This window comes from Neoarius graeffei, chromosome 12 (genome assembly GCF_027579695.1).
Source record: "Neoarius graeffei isolate fNeoGra1 chromosome 12, fNeoGra1.pri, whole genome shotgun sequence".
In the NCBI taxonomy this organism is placed as follows: Eukaryota; Metazoa; Chordata; class Actinopteri; order Siluriformes; family Ariidae; genus Neoarius; species Neoarius graeffei.
The window spans coordinates 81,405,684-81,425,800 of record NC_083580.1 but is presented as its reverse complement, the minus strand read 5'-3'; the positions used below and the strand labels follow the sequence as shown (position 1 = coordinate 81,425,800).

At 40.6% G+C, this 20,117-nt stretch overlaps 1 protein-coding gene across 3 annotated transcripts in view; it reads left to right on the top strand.

Moving 5' to 3' along the window:
- Positions 1-20,117, top strand: part of ammecr1 (AMMECR nuclear protein 1) — a 75,232-nt gene that overhangs the window by 47,357 nt on the left and 7,758 nt on the right. For all 3 annotated transcript variants that reach the window (XM_060936532.1, XM_060936530.1, XM_060936531.1), the window contains 2 exons: positions 9,675-9,789; positions 19,428-19,518. In XM_060936532.1, coding sequence (XP_060792515.1) covers positions 9,675-9,789; positions 19,428-19,518 — 206 coding nt within the window. The remainder of the gene's footprint in view (positions 1-9,674; positions 9,790-19,427; positions 19,519-20,117) is intronic.

The following is a 20,117-nucleotide window of genomic DNA, read 5'->3' as shown; positions in this document are numbered from 1 at the left end:
GTGTGTGTGTGTGTGTTCACTGCTTCAGATGGGTTAAATGCAGAGGTTAAATTTCACTGTGTGCTTCAGTCTGTGCTGGAGTGTATGCGTGACAAAGGCTTCTTGGCTTAAAAACTTGGAATTTTGGGAAGTAAATGTGAGCCTGTAGGATTTTGAGGACTTTGCTGCATTACTGTATCAGGGTCGTGGTTAACGTTCTCTCTCTAAAGGTCACCTGATTCTCTGGAGCCTTCTGTAGTGCCACTGTTGTGTGAGAGGTTTCATATTTGTGTGCGAGAGAGGGAGAGAGAGCGCCATATTGAGGCTGTTTGTATTATTCAGCGCGCGTGTGTGTGTGCGCGCGTGTGGAGAAGTGTGTAACTGGAGCCGGTTCCTCGTTTGCTCCTGTCTGGATGAAGGATCAGGTTTGGTGGAGCAGACTATCCGGTAGCTCACTATTGAAATTCTGTTTGCATGTCAGAGTTCAGTACCGTATACAGCATGTGTACGTCTCCAGTCATCTCATGTAACTCAGGAAAGCAAGTGTCGCAATCCAGGGTGTTTTAAAAAATTTTATCTTTTTGTCTTTTCTCTAGACACTTAAAAGTGCAGTAGTTAAGATTTTTGTCAGGATTACATCTTTAAAGGTTAAGCAGGCATGTCCACAAAGCTCCGCCCCCTGAGGTTGCAACGCTTCACCTAGTATCGTTATTAGCAGGCACCGTCATGACATCACTTCCAGATGTTCAGCTGCTTGTTGTAACTCCATAAATCTTAAATTTGGCTCTGATTTCTGAGAATAATTGTGAAGCCTTTACTGTCCTGTTTTTATAATGACGACAAGGTATCCAGTGTTGATCAGGCTGCGCTGGGTGTTGGCTGATTTCAGACTAAGATGTGGGTGGAGTTGATGGGGAGTATCAAGTTTGTCCTCATGGGGCCGTCCTCCACAGGAGCGATGCGATGAGACTCCAGCCAGACACAGGGCACCAGGATGGATCAGGCAGGTTCGAGGAGCAGAAGAGGTTCAGCATCTCGATCCCAGGACCGACATGTAACTCAGAGGGACAGACAAGGGGGGAGGGGGGAAAAAACCCCACACACATGTTAGGTATGCCCAATGTCACCTGAATAAGTAGGAACAGTCTACATTTTGCACCGAGTACAAGCAGGGACTCCGGCAACTAACTGACAGCATAACTAAAAGGGGAGAGCCAGAAGGTAACACAGGCATGAGGGGCCCCGGGACATAAAGCAGCAGCCACTACACCGTCAACAAACTCGAGTGAGCAAGCGAGTGGGGACTGACAGCATCCATACATCCCAGTTTACCAAAACACTCTGTCTGAGGATCCTCCAGATCTACTCCTTTACCTCATAAACACCATTAACACAAGGCTTGACTAAACAGATCTGTTTTCAGCCGAGACTTAAACACTGAGACTGTTTCTGATTCCCGAACACTACTTGGAAGGCTGTTCCATAACTGTGGGGCTTTGTAAGAAAAGGCTCCGCCCTCTGATGTAGCCTTCACTATACGAGGTACCAGCAGATAGCCTGCACCTTTTGATCTAAGTAGGCGTGGCGGGTCATAGAGGAGCAGAAGTTCACTCAGGTACTGTGGTGCGAGAACATTCAGTGCTTTAAAGGTCAATAGCAGTATTTTATAATCAATACGAAATGTGATTGGGAGCCAATGCAGTGTGGATAAGACAGGGGTGATGGGGTCATATTTTCTAGTTCTAGTAAGGACTCTTGCTGCTGCATTTTGAACTAACTGGAGCTTGTTTATGCACTTATTGGAACATCCAGACAGTAAGGCATTACAATAATCCAACCTGGAGGGAACGAAAGCATGAACTAGTTTTTCCGCGTCATGTAGTGACATTAAATTTCTTATCTTAGCAATATTTCTGAGATGAAAGAAAGCTATCTGGGTAATGTTATCAATGTGAGTTTCGAATGAAAGACTGGGGTCAATAATCACTCCGAGGTCTTTTACTGCTGCACGTGAAGAAACAGAAAGGCCATCCAGAGTTACTGTGGAATCAGAAAACTTACTTCTAGCTGCATGTGGTCCGAGTACAAGTACTTCAGTCTTGTCAGAGTTCAGCAGAAGGAAGTTAATAAGCATCCAGTGTCTAATGTCCTTCACACATTCCTCAATTCTATTAAGCTGGTGTCTCTCATCAGGTTTTGCAGAAACATACAACTGTGTGTCATCAGCATAACAGTGGAAACTAATACAATGTTTACGAATAATATCACCCAGAGGGTACATATATAAAGAAAAAAGCAGTGGACCCAAGACAGAACCTTGTGGAACACCAAACTTTACCTCAGTACGTCTAGAAAAATCACCATTTACATCAACATACTGATAGCGATCAGTTAAATAAGAGCTGAGCCAGGAGAGGGCCGTTCCCTTAACTCCCACAACATTTTCTAGTCTATCCAGAAGAATGGAATGATCAATGGTATCAAATGCTGCAGTAAGGTCAAGCAACACAAGCAGCGAGACACAGCCCTGATCAGACGCCAACAGGAGGTCGTTTACTACTTTAACCAGAGCTGTCTCTGTGCTATGATGAGGTCTAAATCCTGACTGATACATTTCATGGATGTTATTCCTATGTAAATATGAGCATAACTGCTGTGCCACAGCTTTTTCAAGGATCTTGGAGATAAAGATAATTTTTTCTATTTTGTCATTGAAAAAAATTCAATATTAGTACAATTTATTACAATGGCCTCCTTCCTCAAGACAATGAGCTGAAGCGTGGGTGTCCAGATAATGACTACTGTAGTTCTTGTAGACAAAAAAAAAAAACAAGCATCCAGACCCTCAGACTGAGGTTGTGACTCAAGCCATTATTTTAATCATGTTCTACATGTTTTTCCATGATGTTTGTAAAAGTAAGAAATAAAAACACGGCTGTGGCTCATTTTGTTCGGCTCTCAGCGAAGCAGCAGTGACGGGCCTCGCACTTCCTGTGGAGAAGAAGGAAAAGTGCGCTCTTTAACACGAGGCAGGAGAATGATAAACAGTCCAGGAAAGAGTGTTCCAGACAGCATGGGTCTTTCCCATTTTATTGCTGAATGAAACATGAAGTGTTGAAAGTTTCACTGCATGATATCCAGTCTTTGATATTTTTTTCAGTATTAATTTCTAAAACGAACAAATGAAACAAAACAGGAGATTTGCGTGGGTTTCTTTCATGGCCTCGTTTGTCAGCCAGGCGACTCCCTGCAGGGTCGTGGCCTCTCGTTTGGGAATTCCAGGTTTTGATGCTGCAGCGTTTCGGAGCTCAGTGCTCGCAGAAATGAAGTGATTTTCTCTGAATGCTCGTGAGTAGGTGTGTGGGAGGGAGGGAGGGAGGGAGGGAGGGAGGGAGAGATTCACAGCACCACACTCTTGTTTAACAGCCTCGGTCACAGAGTGCTCTGACTGCTCATGCCAGTCATCATTGCGCTCTGTTAAAGATGATCAACGCAAAGACGTTTTGTTGAGATTGCTGTGATTTCGTACACTGTGCTTATATCATGTAATAACGGGTGATGTGACTCGAGCGCTTTTTAAACCTGACTGTAATCCGTATCTGTGCATCCATCATCACTTTGCCATCATCGAGCCTCAGAAAATCCCAAACTTGACTTCTGTTTTTGCGTCCACATTCCTCACTCGCATTCCTTTGACCTTTCACGTTACCCAAGATTATATCTTGTGTGTTCTTTCGTTTCTTTCGGTCTAAACGAATCAGGCTCTCTCGATGTCGTCCAGCCGCCCGATGTTTTGATGCACTGCATATTTAGTGCACGCAGTCATCGGGTTTACAGAAGAACACTTTGTCAGACTGAAGAATGTCGATACTAGTCATGAGTCACCGAGGCAGTGGTTTTTAGCCGTCATTGCGCCGGCTCTATCCAAATGTTGTGTGATGTGTTTTTCATTCCTGATGGACCCGTGGAGCAGCTATGCGTGAAATAGGCCTCTGTTACAGAACGGCCTTTTCAGCCGTAATGAGTCTCGATGCTGTACCTTATCACGTAGTCTGCTGAGACTCGATGATGGACTGTTCCACCACAGGGAGAAGAGTGCAGCTACAATGCACTGGCATTAGTATAAATGTAATTTTCTCTCCGTTTCCATGTGAGCGCGCTGAGAGATTGGGTTTTCAGCTCAACGTGGTCAGCGTGACCCTGTTTTAGAACAAATACTCACTGTGATGTAACTGTACGTCATTAAATGAAGCACCTGTCCTGGTTCAGGACTCTCTTCCCCTGATAGCTTCTTCCCTGTATCAAGTGATCACAGTCATCTGAAGGTCACATGATTAGTCATTTCCTCTGTGGTGTCTGTAATCCCTCCACATCCTTCCACTGCAATCACACGCGTCAGATCCTCGTCTCTTCATCAGAAACATCAGCAGGTCCGTCAGTCATGTTCATCAGATGTTTGGCTTGTAAATCATTCGTGAGAAACTGCATGTATGTTCCGGAAGGTTGTGGGCGTCATACCAACGCCGTGATCACCCCACAGTGGGCTACAGGTAGGATTGTTACGAAGTCAGTTTTATACTCAAGAACTTGGAACGCCTGTCAAATCAAAATGACGGCTCACAGCATCAGCAGTGAACACAACAGCGCTTCTTTCCTTTAAATGAGTTCTACTGTACACACACACACACACACACACACACACACACACCTCAGCTTTACATCCAAAACAAAAGACCAGCATGGAGGTGTCTCTGGTTTTTCTCACTTTGTAACTCAAACCCATAATTCCAAACTCCAACTTCCCAATTCCGAGGTACTTGCGGAGTATGAGCAGAGCATCACCTCACCGTTCTCTCTTATCTACGTGTTTTTTTTTTTTGTTTTTTTTTCCCCCCCTTTTTAAAAACCAGTCAGCTTGTTCTCTTTTGTATCTGGCTGCGGTTTCCCCAAGCCCCTCCATAAACATACAGAATATCACAATGGACCCGTGCTGTTATATGAAAATAATCCACGTTGTATATATTTTCATTTAAAAAAAAAAGCACATTTCAAAGTGTTTTATTCCGCTTTTGCTACAGCAGTTGGTTAACTATTACAATTTTAAATTGTTAAACAGCAAGGCACACTTTATCTGTTTATAGTTGTGTTTAAGGCTGTGTTTGAATCAGGAGATTGTTGCTGGAGTACGCGGGTGTCTCATAAGGCAGGACTTTCAGCTGAAAGCATCTTCGAAGGATGTTCGTTTCGAATGAGCTTTTAGGATCGGGTTTACGGTAAACTGCAGTACCAACACACCGGAACTAAACTAGATCACTTTGAGCGAGCTAGCTAACGTCAGCTAGTTGGCTAATTGATCCGTCACAAATCATAACAAACAAATGTATTTGGTTACAGTCACAGGGTTGTAAAATAGTACGATGTTTATTCCTCTAACTTTTCAAAAATCTTAGTGGAAAGATTACATTTGTATATGAATTCACTGCATCACGTTTCGTGTCTCCCCCCAAAAACATTGCTTGAGGGAGCTGCTGCACAGATTTATGGGTAATAGGCAAGATGGAGAATACATCAGTGATGCTTTCAGCTGGGGGACGTTTGAAGGCATCTTGGACAGGAAACAAGTATTTGAACAGTTTCAAACGGTCCTTGATGCCTCTGTTAGGTTTGACGACTCCTGAGGCAGCAGCTTCTCTGTTTCAAATGCACACTTAAAGGAGATGCGGAGAACCTTTATTTTTAAATACATTTCTGAGCCGATAGTATCTCCATCCTTGGCTCTTGTATGCTGCATAATTGGGAATAAAAAAAAAAAAATTTTTGAGAGTTAAAATCGACTGCGAAGTTGGCATTGGAGCTGCCCCGCTGAGCCAGCCAGCCGAGTGCGTGACGTCACAGCGGGAACCGGTGCTATAGACCAAAGCCAGACTCGGCAGGTGAGAGCGGGTGCAATGGCCTCTTCGTTCAGGTTTATTGGAAAATTTTTCAGATTCCTCAGATAGTAATACATCTGACTGTGATAGTCCTGAAATTGGAGTGTGTACACATGCTACTGCTATACACGTAGAGCTGTATCAGTTCGAACCATCAGAAAGTGAATCCGATAGTAACACGTCGGCCACGGAGGCCCCCATCTTACAAAATAAAGCCAGAGAACAAAGCCGTCTAGAGAATTGGATGGAATTGAACTGACGGTCTCATGTGACTCATTAAAACAGGATGGGTGCTATAACTTATGCAGCCTACATGTACATGCATGCATTTTCACTGATAAACCGTAAAAGGCTCATTAAATAATCAGATGAACTGAGACAATCACATTCTGAAGCAAATTAAATAATCTTATACCGCTAACTTAAAGTGCCATTCCACCATTGGATGTATTCTTTGGCATAAAATACAATATATTTTATGACAACATGACTAGACAGAGAAATCTTTTAACTTCAAAATGATATATCAAACATTAATTTTTTGACAACGACAAGTATATTAATTTTGCGACCAAAGTCACCTACCCTTTTAATTTCCGCGCGGTAGTGAAACGTGATGTCATCGGCAGGTTCCCCTTCTTGTGTACCACGTGTCGGTCTATTTTTAGACCAGGAAACCCCCAAAGTGAGAGAGTCATTTCTCCTCGTATATGGGGGCCAAAAAAATTGTGAAAAATTGAGTTAATCTTTCAGTTAGCTAGATTTATTGGTATTATTTTTATTGCGTTCTATCCGCCATTGCTGATATGTGCCACGTCACACGTCACGTGGTACACAAGAAAGGGGAACCTGCCGATGACATCACACGCGGAAATTAAAAGGGTAGGTGACTTTGGTCACAAAATTAATATACTTGTCGTTGTCAAAAATTTGTTTGATATATCATTTTGAAGCTAAAAGATTTCTCTATCTAGTGATACCATTTATATATGTTGTCATAATATATTGTATTTTATGCCAAACAATACATCCAATGGTGGAATGGCACTTTAAACACACAATACAAGTTACATGGATTAATCTAAATGCGGGTAAACAATGAGTGTTATGTATCCAAATGAGAGTCGCATCTTACCCGTCTGTGTTCTCGCTTCTTGAAGGCCGTCATTGTGGCCGATTGTTTTGAAACAATCTGACTTTCAGTACTTCGTTCATTCGCTTCTTCCACGTAAGGGCGAGATATTGCTGCTGAGGCGAGCGTATCCAGCGGGGGGGAAAAGCATATCCAGCGGGGGGAAGCATCCAGTGGAGAAATCTGATGGCTCCTCCACTCATTCTCCATTTTCTCCACACTGAGTACTCCGCCATTACTGCTCAGCTCACACTCCGGGAGAACTGGTGTAACTGAACTTGCTTTCCTTTTCTTGTACTTTTCTTTTCCTTTAATTGTTGGTACTGCACTCTCTTTCAATCCGGGCTTATAGCCAACGCTCCTCAACAGATCAGAGGTCTTGTACGAGTCTTCAGTAAAATGTGCAGAGCAGAGGAGAGACCACTTCATAGGCGTTCAATCCGTGAATTTCTCGCAAAACACGTCCAAATCTTTGCAGTTTGAACATTCTTGGGCCGTGAATGCAACGTAAATCCACCTTCTGTTGTGTTGCTGCACCGGCCAGCAACACATCTACGTGGCATGGCGATAAATTAGCTCAAAATGGAGGATCAGAGTTGCAGTCAGCTGTGTTTTAGTATAGCGGAAATGGCGATGAGACTGATAGCCTTCCCGTGGTGACGTCACAGATGTCAAGGTCATTCGCTTAGACCGCTACCTATATGAATCACTTTAATTGTAAAAATTACTACATTAGATTTATTGTTAACGCTTAAAACTATTCCTGTGCCATTCTTAAGGTCTCAAGGCGTTTATAAACAAAGTGAGGCCATGGCTCTGCGTATCTCCTTTAAGGTTTACAAAGCAAGTTCGTGTTCTCACTTGCGTTATAGCAGCTATAAACAGTCGTTTCATCAGCCCCCTTTTTTTTTTTTCCCGCAGCTAGTTATGTTATGAAGAAACTCCTCTGTACTGAAACCTGACTGTTACAAAGTGCTGACACTGGAGACTCCTTCAATAAATGTTACACGAACATCTGTTTCACTGCGTCAATGAGTTTTCTTTGTTAAACAACATTTATTAAATTCTGTTTATTATTAATCTTAGATTAGTAGAAGTAGACTTTTTGTCACACACACACGCGCACACACACACTACTGCCCAGTGAGATTTTCTTCATATCCCAGCTTGTTAGGAAGTTGGGGTCAGAGGTCAGGGTCAGTCGTGATACAGCTCCCCCTGGAGCAGAGAAGGTTAAAGGTCTTGGTCAGGGCCCCAACAGAGACAGCTTGGTGGTGCTGGGGCTTCAACCCCTGACCTTCTGATCCACCACTGCTCCAGTTCAAGTCCCTTGACCAAGCTGTTACTATAGTAACAGTGAAGTTGAAATATAAACGTGTGACCAGACGTGTGCCACGATCTCCTCCTGTACTCGGTGCTTGTGACGTCAGCGCCGTAATACTGGAGTTACACTTCATTAATCTCGACACTGAAAACGGTTCCAGGTTTTTGTGTCGGTCAGAAACGAAACCCTGGAGTTCTGTGAGGCGTGGCCCGTTTTAGTCGGAGGGTGAAGTCGTTAACAAATCCACACGCTGTACACCTCTGTGTGCTAACAACCAGCTCTCTTAATCTTCACACCACCTTCATGCTGCTGCAGTGTCTGCTGCTGTGAAATGAAACAGCAAGCGAGTCGCTAATTTCATTTCGGCTCGGCTGCAAATTCAGCGTGTGGGTTTGGGTCTGAGCACAAACAGGACGGAGAAGAAAAAGGAGGCGGATGCTTCTGGACTGTTGTGTTATCAGAGGATCTGATTCCTGATTCGCATTCGCAACCTTTTTAGCGTCAAATAGATCACTTGAGCTTGTTAGCAGCCTGTCTTGACTTGAAGCGGTGGATTCACACATTTTGACGTGCTTCACATGTTCAAGTCAAAACATCACATTGAAGGAAAGCCGAACACGCGGTACACGATTTTCCAGATCACTGAGTAATTTTGAGGCTTTCAGTCTGCAGGTGATCCCCAAGCCTGAGGAACCGTGTAGCATGCGCTCCACTACGACTAGCAGCAAGAAGAGCGCTGAGGGACTGCCCATGAGAATCCGAGAGTAAATCAAATTCACTTCCTGCCATGCGCAGCAGATCCCTCAATCCGGTTTATCATCTGTCTGTATTGCGTTTACATCCTACATAATTAATCAGTTTATATGAAATTCAGGGATGTTGAATCCAAATGGTGGTTTTGAACAGCAAAAATAAACCGAATGTGATTCCTGAGAGCGCACGGTGTTTAAATGGCTACGTTTCTCTTCACCACGCCTCCTGTTCTCTTTGCAGAGCAGACGATCCTCACTGCCCGCTTCTCCTTAAACCCAGCCTTTTCTCTTATTTCTCTCTCTCTCGTTTATGAACACGGTTTAAATGTGGTGTTACGTGTGAGCAGTCGTGTCACGTGAACACCGCAACCCAACCTCATCGCAAGTGGAACAAACGGGAGATGAAGCAGAACACCAGATGGTCATGAACAAGCTTCCAGACCCTTGATCATGTTTAATTTGTGTTTAGCCACGCTAGAATGTGAGCCAATGAATCAGTGTCGTCTGTAATAACCTCCGCTCTGTCCCTCTCTTCCTCCAACGCTCTCTCTCCTCAGTGCCCTTAAAGACAGCCGCTTTCCCCCGATGACGAGGGAAGAGCTGCCGCGCCTCTTCTGCTCAGTATCTCTGCTCACCAACTTTGAGGATGTTGGTGATTATCTAGACTGGGAGGTAAGAGTCAACACCATCTATACAACAGTGACAACATCGATATCATGATGAATTTGACCACAGCACTTTTTTTTAAATACCCACGAATACCTTTTACAAACTGATCAGCTGATTTCGATGTTAGTTTTGTATACAATCATGTGGTGTGTGGTTTTTTTTTATTTATTTTTTTTATATAAATTAATTTCTTCATAGTCCTTTTTTCAGTGTTAATTTATTCTTGTACATGTTTTTGCAATCCTTAAATTAAATTAGTTAGCAAACCTGCGTCCATCATGATGTGTATCATAGAATCGTATCGTGATCATTTTGTCGTATCGCCGAACCCTGGCTGGAGCACTGGAACATTTTATTGTCTCAATTTATTTGCAAAACAAATGACATCTAATATAAAAAAAAAAAAAACTTATAAAGAAGACCATCATTTTATTTTAAAGATGTACCTGTGTGCTGTTCTGTCTTCCTCCTGTACATGATGAAATCTGCGCACAGCAGCGTGTCTCGATCTCAAATATGGATTAATTTAAAGATTTTGATGAATCTCATTGCAGAACAGCTTTAATGTAGGTTTGAAGAATGTAAAAGATTTTAAAATAATTGCGAGGTTGGATGTCGGGGGTTTAAGACGAATTTAAAAAAAAAAACCACACGCGTGATGATTAACTCTTTTTTTCGTGAACATACAAAGCTAGCATTAGCGACTGTCCTTAACTAGACTCATGGCTGCTTATGTGATTTTGTTTTCCATATTTTGACATCAGTGTTTGACTTGTGATTTACACAGCAGCCAATAGTGTCCGAGATGCACCATGCCACACCCCCCTGCTAACGTAAACACACCTTACGGTCAGCTAGCAACATACAAGATTAGTGAGATTGGCCTTTTACCGACTCGGGGATGGAGAATCCCTGATGGGGTGGAAGGACTGAATTCTCACGCAGTCTGAGGAAGAGACAAGGAAGTTGGTGAAATTGAGTTAGTACAAACTCCTCCCACTTTACAAGCTCCACCCATTTTTAATTTTTTTCTTTTTATTTATTTTTCCCCCCTCAGACTGAGTGAAGTTTGGAAAAGGAAATGGTGTGTGTGAAGACACTCAGCCAGAAACACACTGATGAACCGTGTTTACTGCTAACGAGCTGCAACTGGAGAGCAAGACACACCTCCAGGGGGCGGGGCATATACGGTTCCAGAGAGCATTTTGTTTCACGATCATGAAGAGCTGCTCAAAATTTTGGATCGTTTTACCGAAGTGATGAAGTATAAACCGAAAGTGAGAATATCTCCAAAACACTGACGGACCAAAAGCTCTGAAAGACAGGTTCTGATTTCATTTCCACTTTAATCTGTAATCAGAATTGTTGCACATCAATGAAGAAAAATTAGCGTTTAAACGCGGCAGATGAGCCACTTGAAGAGCATTAGCGTGTTAGCCGTGAGCGTTGGTGTAATTGGCCGGGTTTCCTGCGCATGTCTTTCCTCGCAGTTTACCTGCAGGTGTTCCAGGGATCCCTGGGTCATCCTATTAAACAGCCTGCTGGAGCTCAGCAGTGACTCAGAAGCTTCATCTGCTGTCTCGAGCTGCAGGGAATGAGCCTTATCCTGAAATCTCAGCAAAAAAAAATCCATCTCGCGTTTCACTTTCAAATGTAATCAACTACATCATTGTAAAATCATCAGTAAACATGCACCTGTGGGCACATCACGAGAACGCCCCCCAGGCTTTAAAATGGCCGACCTGCTCACACTACACAACTTGGACTCTGTTATGTGGTAGATGTGTCGATGTGCGCACACCAACACCGCTCGCTAACAAATCTCAAACATCACACTCACTTGCATCTTTAATGACAGGTGAGCGCACCTGATCCCCAAATCCTGCTTTCTGATGAAACTAAACGTGAAAGCTGTCCATCATGTGACCGTCTGACCTTGTGGCTTTGTGACTATTTTATTCGGAAATGAAAATAAAAAAGAAACATGCCAACGCTCGTGTTACGAAGCTGTGTGGAAGAAACACCCTTAAAAGATCCTTCGAACATGAAGGAAAAATGATGATTGTAATATTTTTGACCTTGTTGTGACCTTGACCCTGTTTTGGATTGATTCCAAAATGTAATAATCAGTTCATCTGCTGGAAACATTAATCATTCCATATAAATCCTACAAACGTTCAACTGCTCGTTCGTGAGAGATCAGATGGACGGATTGCGGAGGCGGGCAGCGAGGATCGCCTGCTCTGCAAAGAGAACCAGAGATACAGAAATGTTTTCATACTGTGTGTTGTTTATTACTACGTTTTGTCCTGGTTCTCCTTCACTAATAGAGGGACGATGAACTGGGTTCAGGGATCTGCTGCGCAGGACAGATGAATTAGATTTCCTCTTGGATTCTCGTTGGCTGTTTCTCGGTGCTGTTGACACTGTTGGTTGTCGAGACGTGTTCAGACGACACGCTTCAGCTGTGAGTAAATCCAACCTTATTCACGCTGTACGAGTGAGTGTTCTTTCTACAGCTTGGCGTTAAAATGGCGTCGTGCGGATGTCACACCTGGAGCGACGACGACGATAATTATTCAGGATCACGTTCACCTTGGATGTGAATACTCCGTTACCGGTCGTCCTGATTGACCCACAAAAATCTCCCCGTGATGAAGAATTAATCCAGAATTCACTGCTGAACTCGTTTCCTCCAGTGCACTTGTCTTCCGTTTACATTCTCCTCAAGCACCAACAAACATCTTGATGTCCTTTTTATCTTTTTCATTTTAAACTTCCCTGTAAGCCACCTTCTCAGGATGACGGCAGGTTTTGAAATGCATCCCCTTTCCCCGCTTTGTGGGACCCAGTGAACGGTGCTTGGACTCACCGTGACCCAGTTTGAGCTCGGTTTGATGGATGCTCGCACAAAAGGACCTCGAGTGATTACTTGACCCTGACATATGGGCAACGAAAATGATGACGATTAACGAGATTGGATCATGCAGCAGCAGGCTGGAGTGGCCTCGAAAAAAAGGTGTTGAGGTCAGTCATTCGTTCTGGGAAGTTCATCAGTCATCGAGCTGCTGATTAACTTCATTACACGCCGCACTCTTAATGCTGAAACGTGTGATGGAGGATAAGCGCTGACTCACTCATTCACTCGGCTGTTCATCACAAACACGTTACGCTCTGCGTTTTAATTATTAACCCTTAAAGGTCATGGTGTCTGAGACTCAGGGAGGAGCAAGCGTGATTGCAAATCCTCTCAGCATCACAGTTTAGGAATTTTTGTTTGAATCAGAGTTCTGAAGGTTTTGTATCTTTGATTGATTGGTTTTTAAGGTTTGCGAACTTTAAAAAAAAAAAAAACCTTTTGATTTAAAAATGGCGTTGATCTGATACAAGCAGAAATGAAACAAACGAAAGCTCAAGGCTCAGCCGTGGAGTTTATTAAAAGCTGAAGATCCACAGCGTGTCGTTTCTGCAGGATCTCTGATAATCGACCACGTTTTACTCTGTCGTCCCGCTTTAAACGCCTCAAGGGGACAGTTTTATCCTCAAAGTACTTTGGAGGATGATTTTAACAAAGGGCCACCACAAGTTTTAGAATTTATTTTTTTTTTACTTTGAATATCTGAAGCATCTCGTTTAGTTAGTTATTCATTAAGAAATTATAATACTTTTTTAGAAATATTCTGGCCTTAGGTGCTGACCATGGCCTTAAAACAAACAAACAAAAAAAAACAACCCACCACTCACTCATGTCATCGAGATGCTGAACCTCTTCTGCTCCTCGGACCTGCCTGATCCATCCTGGTGCCCTGTGTCTGGTTGGAGTCTCATCACATCGCTCCTGTGGAGGACGGCCCCATGTGGACAGTTGAAAGTCACACTTGGAGGACGCGCTGGACTCTTACAGTGATGCTTTTATGGCTGAGGACTACAGCTGACTTGCTAACTTCAGGACTGCAGTTGTCATGAACAGTTTTGCAGTCAAGTTTCCATCAATAAAGAGTTTATAACATCAACGAAACTGACTTCATGTTAAAACTGGGCCATTCCATGCCAAATCAACAAAAATCTGACAAATTTATGCTCGACCATCTCAGATTTCAATGAAATTTGGAGGGCTCAGAGATACTAATAAAAGAAGTTAATCCCCAAAACTTGAGCTTCCGATCTCCAACAGTTTCAGAGATACAGGCATTTGAATTTTTCGATTTTTTTGCTTTTTGCTCAAAACGTACATATTTCAAAGTGCAATATAATCTTTATTATGCAAGATAGAAACCTAAAATTTTGCACAAAGAGACTCAATGTCTTGTACTACAAGCTTCAACTTAGAATTTCAATGGTCATTGTATATTAGATGGTGATTTTAACAAGGAAATTAAAAAGACAAATTTGCATTTTTTGCATTTTTAACTCATTCTGGAAGCTTGCCTGTGGCAGTAATGCTTAAACTAAGAATGTTATTCAAATCTACACAGAAATATCTACCAATTTCAGTTTTACCAAGTCTCCACTATTCCTAGTTTGTCTGTAATAGGGTTTTGAAATTCGCCGATTTCTAAAACATGCCATTTTCAGTAGCAAGAAATCCAATGTGGGATAGCAGTTAGGAACTTTGTAAATTTTTTTCAGTAATCCCCAAGACCCATATTTTATATTTCCAAATTTTTGTTCTGTGTCTCTCAAGTATTTTTAAACTACAGGGGTTTAAAAAAATCCATTTTCACCAAATTCGAATTTTTGATATATTTTCATATAACTGATATTTGAGGGTTAATAAATGCTTCAATAAGGCTCAAGTACAGGGGTGGGCAATTATTTTTTCCATGGGGCCACATGAGAAACAGAAAATTTTGTGGAGGGCCGGACCAAAAAGCTGAACTAAATTCTGCAGAATATTAATTGTATTTCTTTATATAAAGCAGTAAATAACATTGTTTTTACAAGCTGCTAAGACTGGTAAGAGTATGGAAAAAACGAGGTTGCCTTACAAAAAATGTCATTTATTCAATCAAATTTCACAAAACAATGGTTAACAAAATGTGAACGTTTGTACCTTTTTTTTTTTTCTTTTTTTTTTCAGTCACATTCACCCCAAAACACAATAAAGACATCACAATATTGTCTTTCTACTCCAAATATCAAGCAAGATACATCATATTATAATAATGATGCCCACATTTGTAGTTTAATCACCTCATTTGGTGCTTTTCGCCGGAGATCGGCTCCGGCGCCTGCTGGTGACGTCACACTATGTGATTGGCTGGACCGTTTGAAGGATGATGTACAAGTTTGTGGTTGGTCTGGACAAATTACGGAAGTAGTTATCGCGGGATTAGGTTTCGTGGGATTTCATGTCGCACGCATTGCGTTTTTCTTGAACACAACTTCAAAATAAAAGCAATGCACATTCAGTCCATGCATGAGGTAAAATTAGAAAATACGTTTATTTTGTAATTTCTCATTAACCTTACGCGGGCCGGTCAGAATGAACCAAAGGGCCGGATGCGGCCCGCGGGCCGTAAAATGCCCAGGTCTGCTCAAGTAGGTTAGGAGACATGTTTCTTCCTCAATTTTAAATAAAATTTTAATTAATGCTCAGTATTAATTATTTGTAAATTGATTTTAATCTAAGACTGTGTAACATTAGCAATCAATGACCAGCTATTGTGTACCAGTCAACAGCCAGCCTTATCAATATCAACACAGCACAGTAGGTGACCTTTGATACCAGAACAGGTGGCTCATATCTTATAGTTTTAGAGTCTGTAAACTGCATACTTGTTCAGATAACATTATATTGCTTGGATTATATTAAATGCATTGTAATACAGAGCACTGAGAAAATTTACCAATGTTATTAACTGAATGTGTTTCTTTGCAAGGATTGGATATTTTGAATAGTTGACTAGGGAATTTAATTGTAGTTGCTTTCAGTTTGAGATCAGTATAAATGAGTTTGTTCTTAGACATCTAGAAATGGCTGAACTTCCTCCCTGTTCTATAGGAATTGGACTAAAGAAAGATTCTGACTGCCATAAACTAACATACAACAGAAATTGTAAGTTAAATACACTCTCTCAGTATAGTTTGGAGCAAATTTCATTAATTAATAAAATTTCATTTTAGAACGTAAAGTTTCTTCTACTCGTTGCAGCTTTGCTTTGCCATATGCAGCTTTCTGTTTGTGGCTATACTTGGCAATTTTCAGTGGAGAGCAACCAGTTGACACGAGGCTTTTTTCAAGTGATTCCGCTACCTCACCAGTGTATGTTGGATCCACATCTACACACATGCTCTCTTGTTCTGATTCTGTAGAACCTGCTGAATCTGCTTGGCTTAAATGTTCTTTCACTCTCTGTGAACATTTAGAACACAATTTTTGTCCAGGTTTAATATTTTTATTTATCAGTTTTGAAAGTGAATCTGCTGTTTCAGGAAGAATTGAACGTAATTCTGTTTTAACTTTTTTTCTTGTGCCTTTCATATGGATCACAACAACTTTCTGTAGCTCTTCATATTTCATCAGGAACAGTTTCTCATGATGCAGACATACTGTGTCTGTGCTTGAAATGTTCTCAAGTTCAGTTCTCTGTTTAATTAATGAAATTTGCTCCAAACTATACTGAGAGAGTGTATTTAACTTACAATTTCTGTTGTATGTTAGTTTATGGCAGTCAGAATCTTTCTTCAGTCCAATTCCTATAGAACAGGGAGGACGTTCAGCCATTTCTAGATGTCTAAGAACAAACTCATTTATACTGATCTCAAATTGAAAGCAACTACAATTAAATTCCCTAGTCAACTATTCAAAATATCCAATCCTTGCAAAGAAACACATTCAGTTAATAACACTGGTAAATTTTCTCAGTGCTCTGTATTACAATGCATTTAATATAATCCAAGCAATATAATGTTATCTGAACAAGTATGCAGTTTACAGACTCTAAAACTATAAGATATGAGCCACCTGTTCTGGTATCAAAGGTCACCTACTGTGCTGTGTTGATATTGATAAGGCTGGCTGTTGACTGGTACACAATAGCTGGTCACTGATTGCTAATGTTACACAGTCTTAGATTAAAATCAATTTACAAATAATTAATACTGAGCATTAATTGAAATTTTATTTAAAATTGAGGAAGAAACATGTCTCCTAACCTACTTGAGCCTTACTGAAGCATTTATTAACCCTCAAATATCAGTTATATGAAAATGTATCAAAAATTCGAATTTGGTGAAGATGGATTTTTTAAACCCCTGTAGTTTAAAGATACTTGAGAGACACAGAACAAAAACTTGGAAATATAAAATATGGGTCTTGGGGATTACTGAAAAAAATTTACAAGTTCCTAACTGCTATCCCACATTGGATTTCTTGCTACTGAAAATGGCATGTTTTAGAAATCGGAGAATTTCAAAACCCTGTTACAGACAAACTAGGAATAGTGGAGACTTGGTAAAACTGAAATTGGTAGATATTTCTGTGTAGATTTGAATAACATTCTTAGTTTAAGTATTACTGCCACAGGCAAGCTTCCAGAATGAGTTAAAAATGCAAAATTTGTCTTTTTAATTTCCTTGTTAAAATCACCATCTAATATACAATGACCATTGAAATTCTAAGTTGAAGCTTGTAGTACAAGACATTGAGTCTCTCTGTGCAAAATTTTAGGTGTCTATCTTGCATAATAAAGATTATATTGCACTTTGAAATATTTATGTTTTGAGCAAAAAGCAAAAAAATCGAAAAATTCAAATGCCTGTATCTCTGAAACTGTTGGTGATAGGAAGCTCAAGTTTTGGGGATTAACTTCTTTTAATAGTATCGCTGAGCCCTCCAAATTTCATTGAAATCTGAGATGGTCGAGCATAACCTCTTGTTGATTTGGCATGGAATTACCCAACTGTTAATGTTAGTCATGCTGTCTGTTGTCGCCCAAATGAGGATGGGTTCCCTTTTGAGTCTGGTTCCTCTCGAGGTTTCTTCCTCATGTCGTCTGAGGGAGTTTTTCCTTGCCACCGTCGCCACAGGCTTCATCATTGGGGATAGATTAGGGATAAAATTAGCTCATGTTTTAAGTCATTCAAATTCTGTAAAGTTGCTTTGTGACAATGTCTATTGTTAAAAGCGCGATACAAATAAACTTGACTCACTGACTCCATTCAGATGTCGGAGAAAATGGATCAGATTTCAGAATGGATTTGGGAAGGAACTTTATTTCTGGAACCGGAAATTTTTAAATATAGAGACTTTTTTCCCCTTTTTTGGGATTGTTTTATTATATTTATACATTATTTTATTTACAATATATAAATTTTGTGTGAGTAAGTGTTAAGTGCTTTGTTTAAAAAAATTTTTTTAAATAAACCTTTAAAGCTTAGTAGTTTTTAAAGAAAACGTATCAGTAATGGAAAAGACAGTGGTATCCTGCTGTCTCTAAATTTGACCGTGTGTGTATTCAGCCTTCTATGCCATATATTTATATAAAGTAAGCTTTTTTTTAATTGATCAGGGATCTTAAATGGTGATAAATGGTGTACATGTCTCAGGGTTAATTTAGTGTATTTATTAATGTCCCTTACACAAAGAACCATCAGTTATTAAACTAACGAGGAGGGATTTTCCACTTCTTTCCACTATGAGGAGGATTTTTAGTTGGGAAATTTATAATTAAACCAGTTTACAGCGGACTGTAACAAAAAATAAAGGTTTTCTCATCTTGGCTGCCTGTGAAATCTCTTCCGGACGGACAAAACTGCCTTTTATTGACTCCCCCCCCCCCCCCCCCCTTTTTTTTTTAAATTATTATTAAACAAATGTTTTGTTACACTTGACTGATCTTCGCTTCACAGCAGCTTGGTGCATCTTGATCCTAAAACCAGCGTGTTCCAGGCTGTTGTGATCTACAGTTCTGTGTAAAAGTCTGAGGCACATGTAAAGAAATGCTGTCGACCAAAAATGGCTTAAAAATAGTGAAATTAAATGTTTCAACATTACTATAAACAGTAATCAGTAAGCCATTAATAAATGAAGCAAAGTCCCTTTGCTTTAAAAAAAATAAATAAAATCCGTCTCCGGTCCAGTGAGGTCAGTTTTATGCGGAAATGATCTGTAGGTTTTGCTGAGCATCTTCCAGAACCAGCCACAGTTCTTCTGGACACTTTGACTGTCACACTCACTTCTTCATTTTACACCGAAACCCAGCAGCCTTCATTGTGCTTTCTTTTCTCATCTGAGAAGTGTCTCTTATGGAATATACTGCTCAGATACAAACTTCCCCCTCCCCCCGTAACATTAATTTTTTTCCAGCACAAAATTAAAAGTTTGGACTCTAAAATGTTTTTGTAACGTTTTGTCGATAATGTAGACGTCATTAAAATAAAAACCTAGAACAAAGTTTGTATGGAAAACAATGGGGGGGTTAAGACTTTTGCACAGGACTGTAGATTTTTAAAAATGTGTAATTTTCAGTTTACAGAAACATCGAAGTACAATTTTACTGTACAATAAACTTCACTGCTAATAACTTTAGTAAAGCTAAAACATGCTGTTTGTCTGACTGCAGTGATGAGAGCTTAATGGTTTTAATTCAATGCTTCCCTTCTTTCCTTCCTTCCTTCCTTTCCTTCCTCATTACTAGGTGGGTGTTCACGGCATTAGGATAGAATTTTTCAATGAAAAAGGATCAAAGCGCACCGCCACCTATCTGCCAGAGGTTGCAAAGGAGCAAGGTGAGATTAGATCCTGAGCCTCACTGAGGAGCGTCACGCTCTCAGCATTCGACATGTTTTTGTTCTTGTAAAGAGTAAAACGCGACGTTATGATCGTGATTATTCCGTCAACGAGATCTGAACTCGGAAAGACGATTTTTAGGATTTTAGTCATCGTGGAATGAAGTGATGAGATTTGCAGTTGTGTGTGTAAAAGGAATTTCTTCCAAATGAATGAATGTTTTTAATTATATTGAAGAGCTGATTTTGGTGTTTTTCTGTTACAGCCCGAGTCTGAATGTTGACTTTTTAAATTAAGAGAGTTTTTTTTTTTTTAACTGAGAATAATAACACCTTGTATTTTTCTCTAAACTGCAAATCTGAAGAAATAAAGGAACAGGAAGCAAAAACAGTAAATAATGAGTGATTCTGGACGAGCTAAAGGTTTGCAAAGCCACAGTTTATCTCAAACCTAAAGTTGCTAATTAACTGAACTTGAATCAAGAATTAAAATGAAGAAACTGCTAAAGTAGCTTCGAAAGCCATCGCTGTGGCCTGGTTTGTGTTTCAGTCGTGTTATTTTCATGTTACAGTCGCAAACATTTCACACATTTACGAAA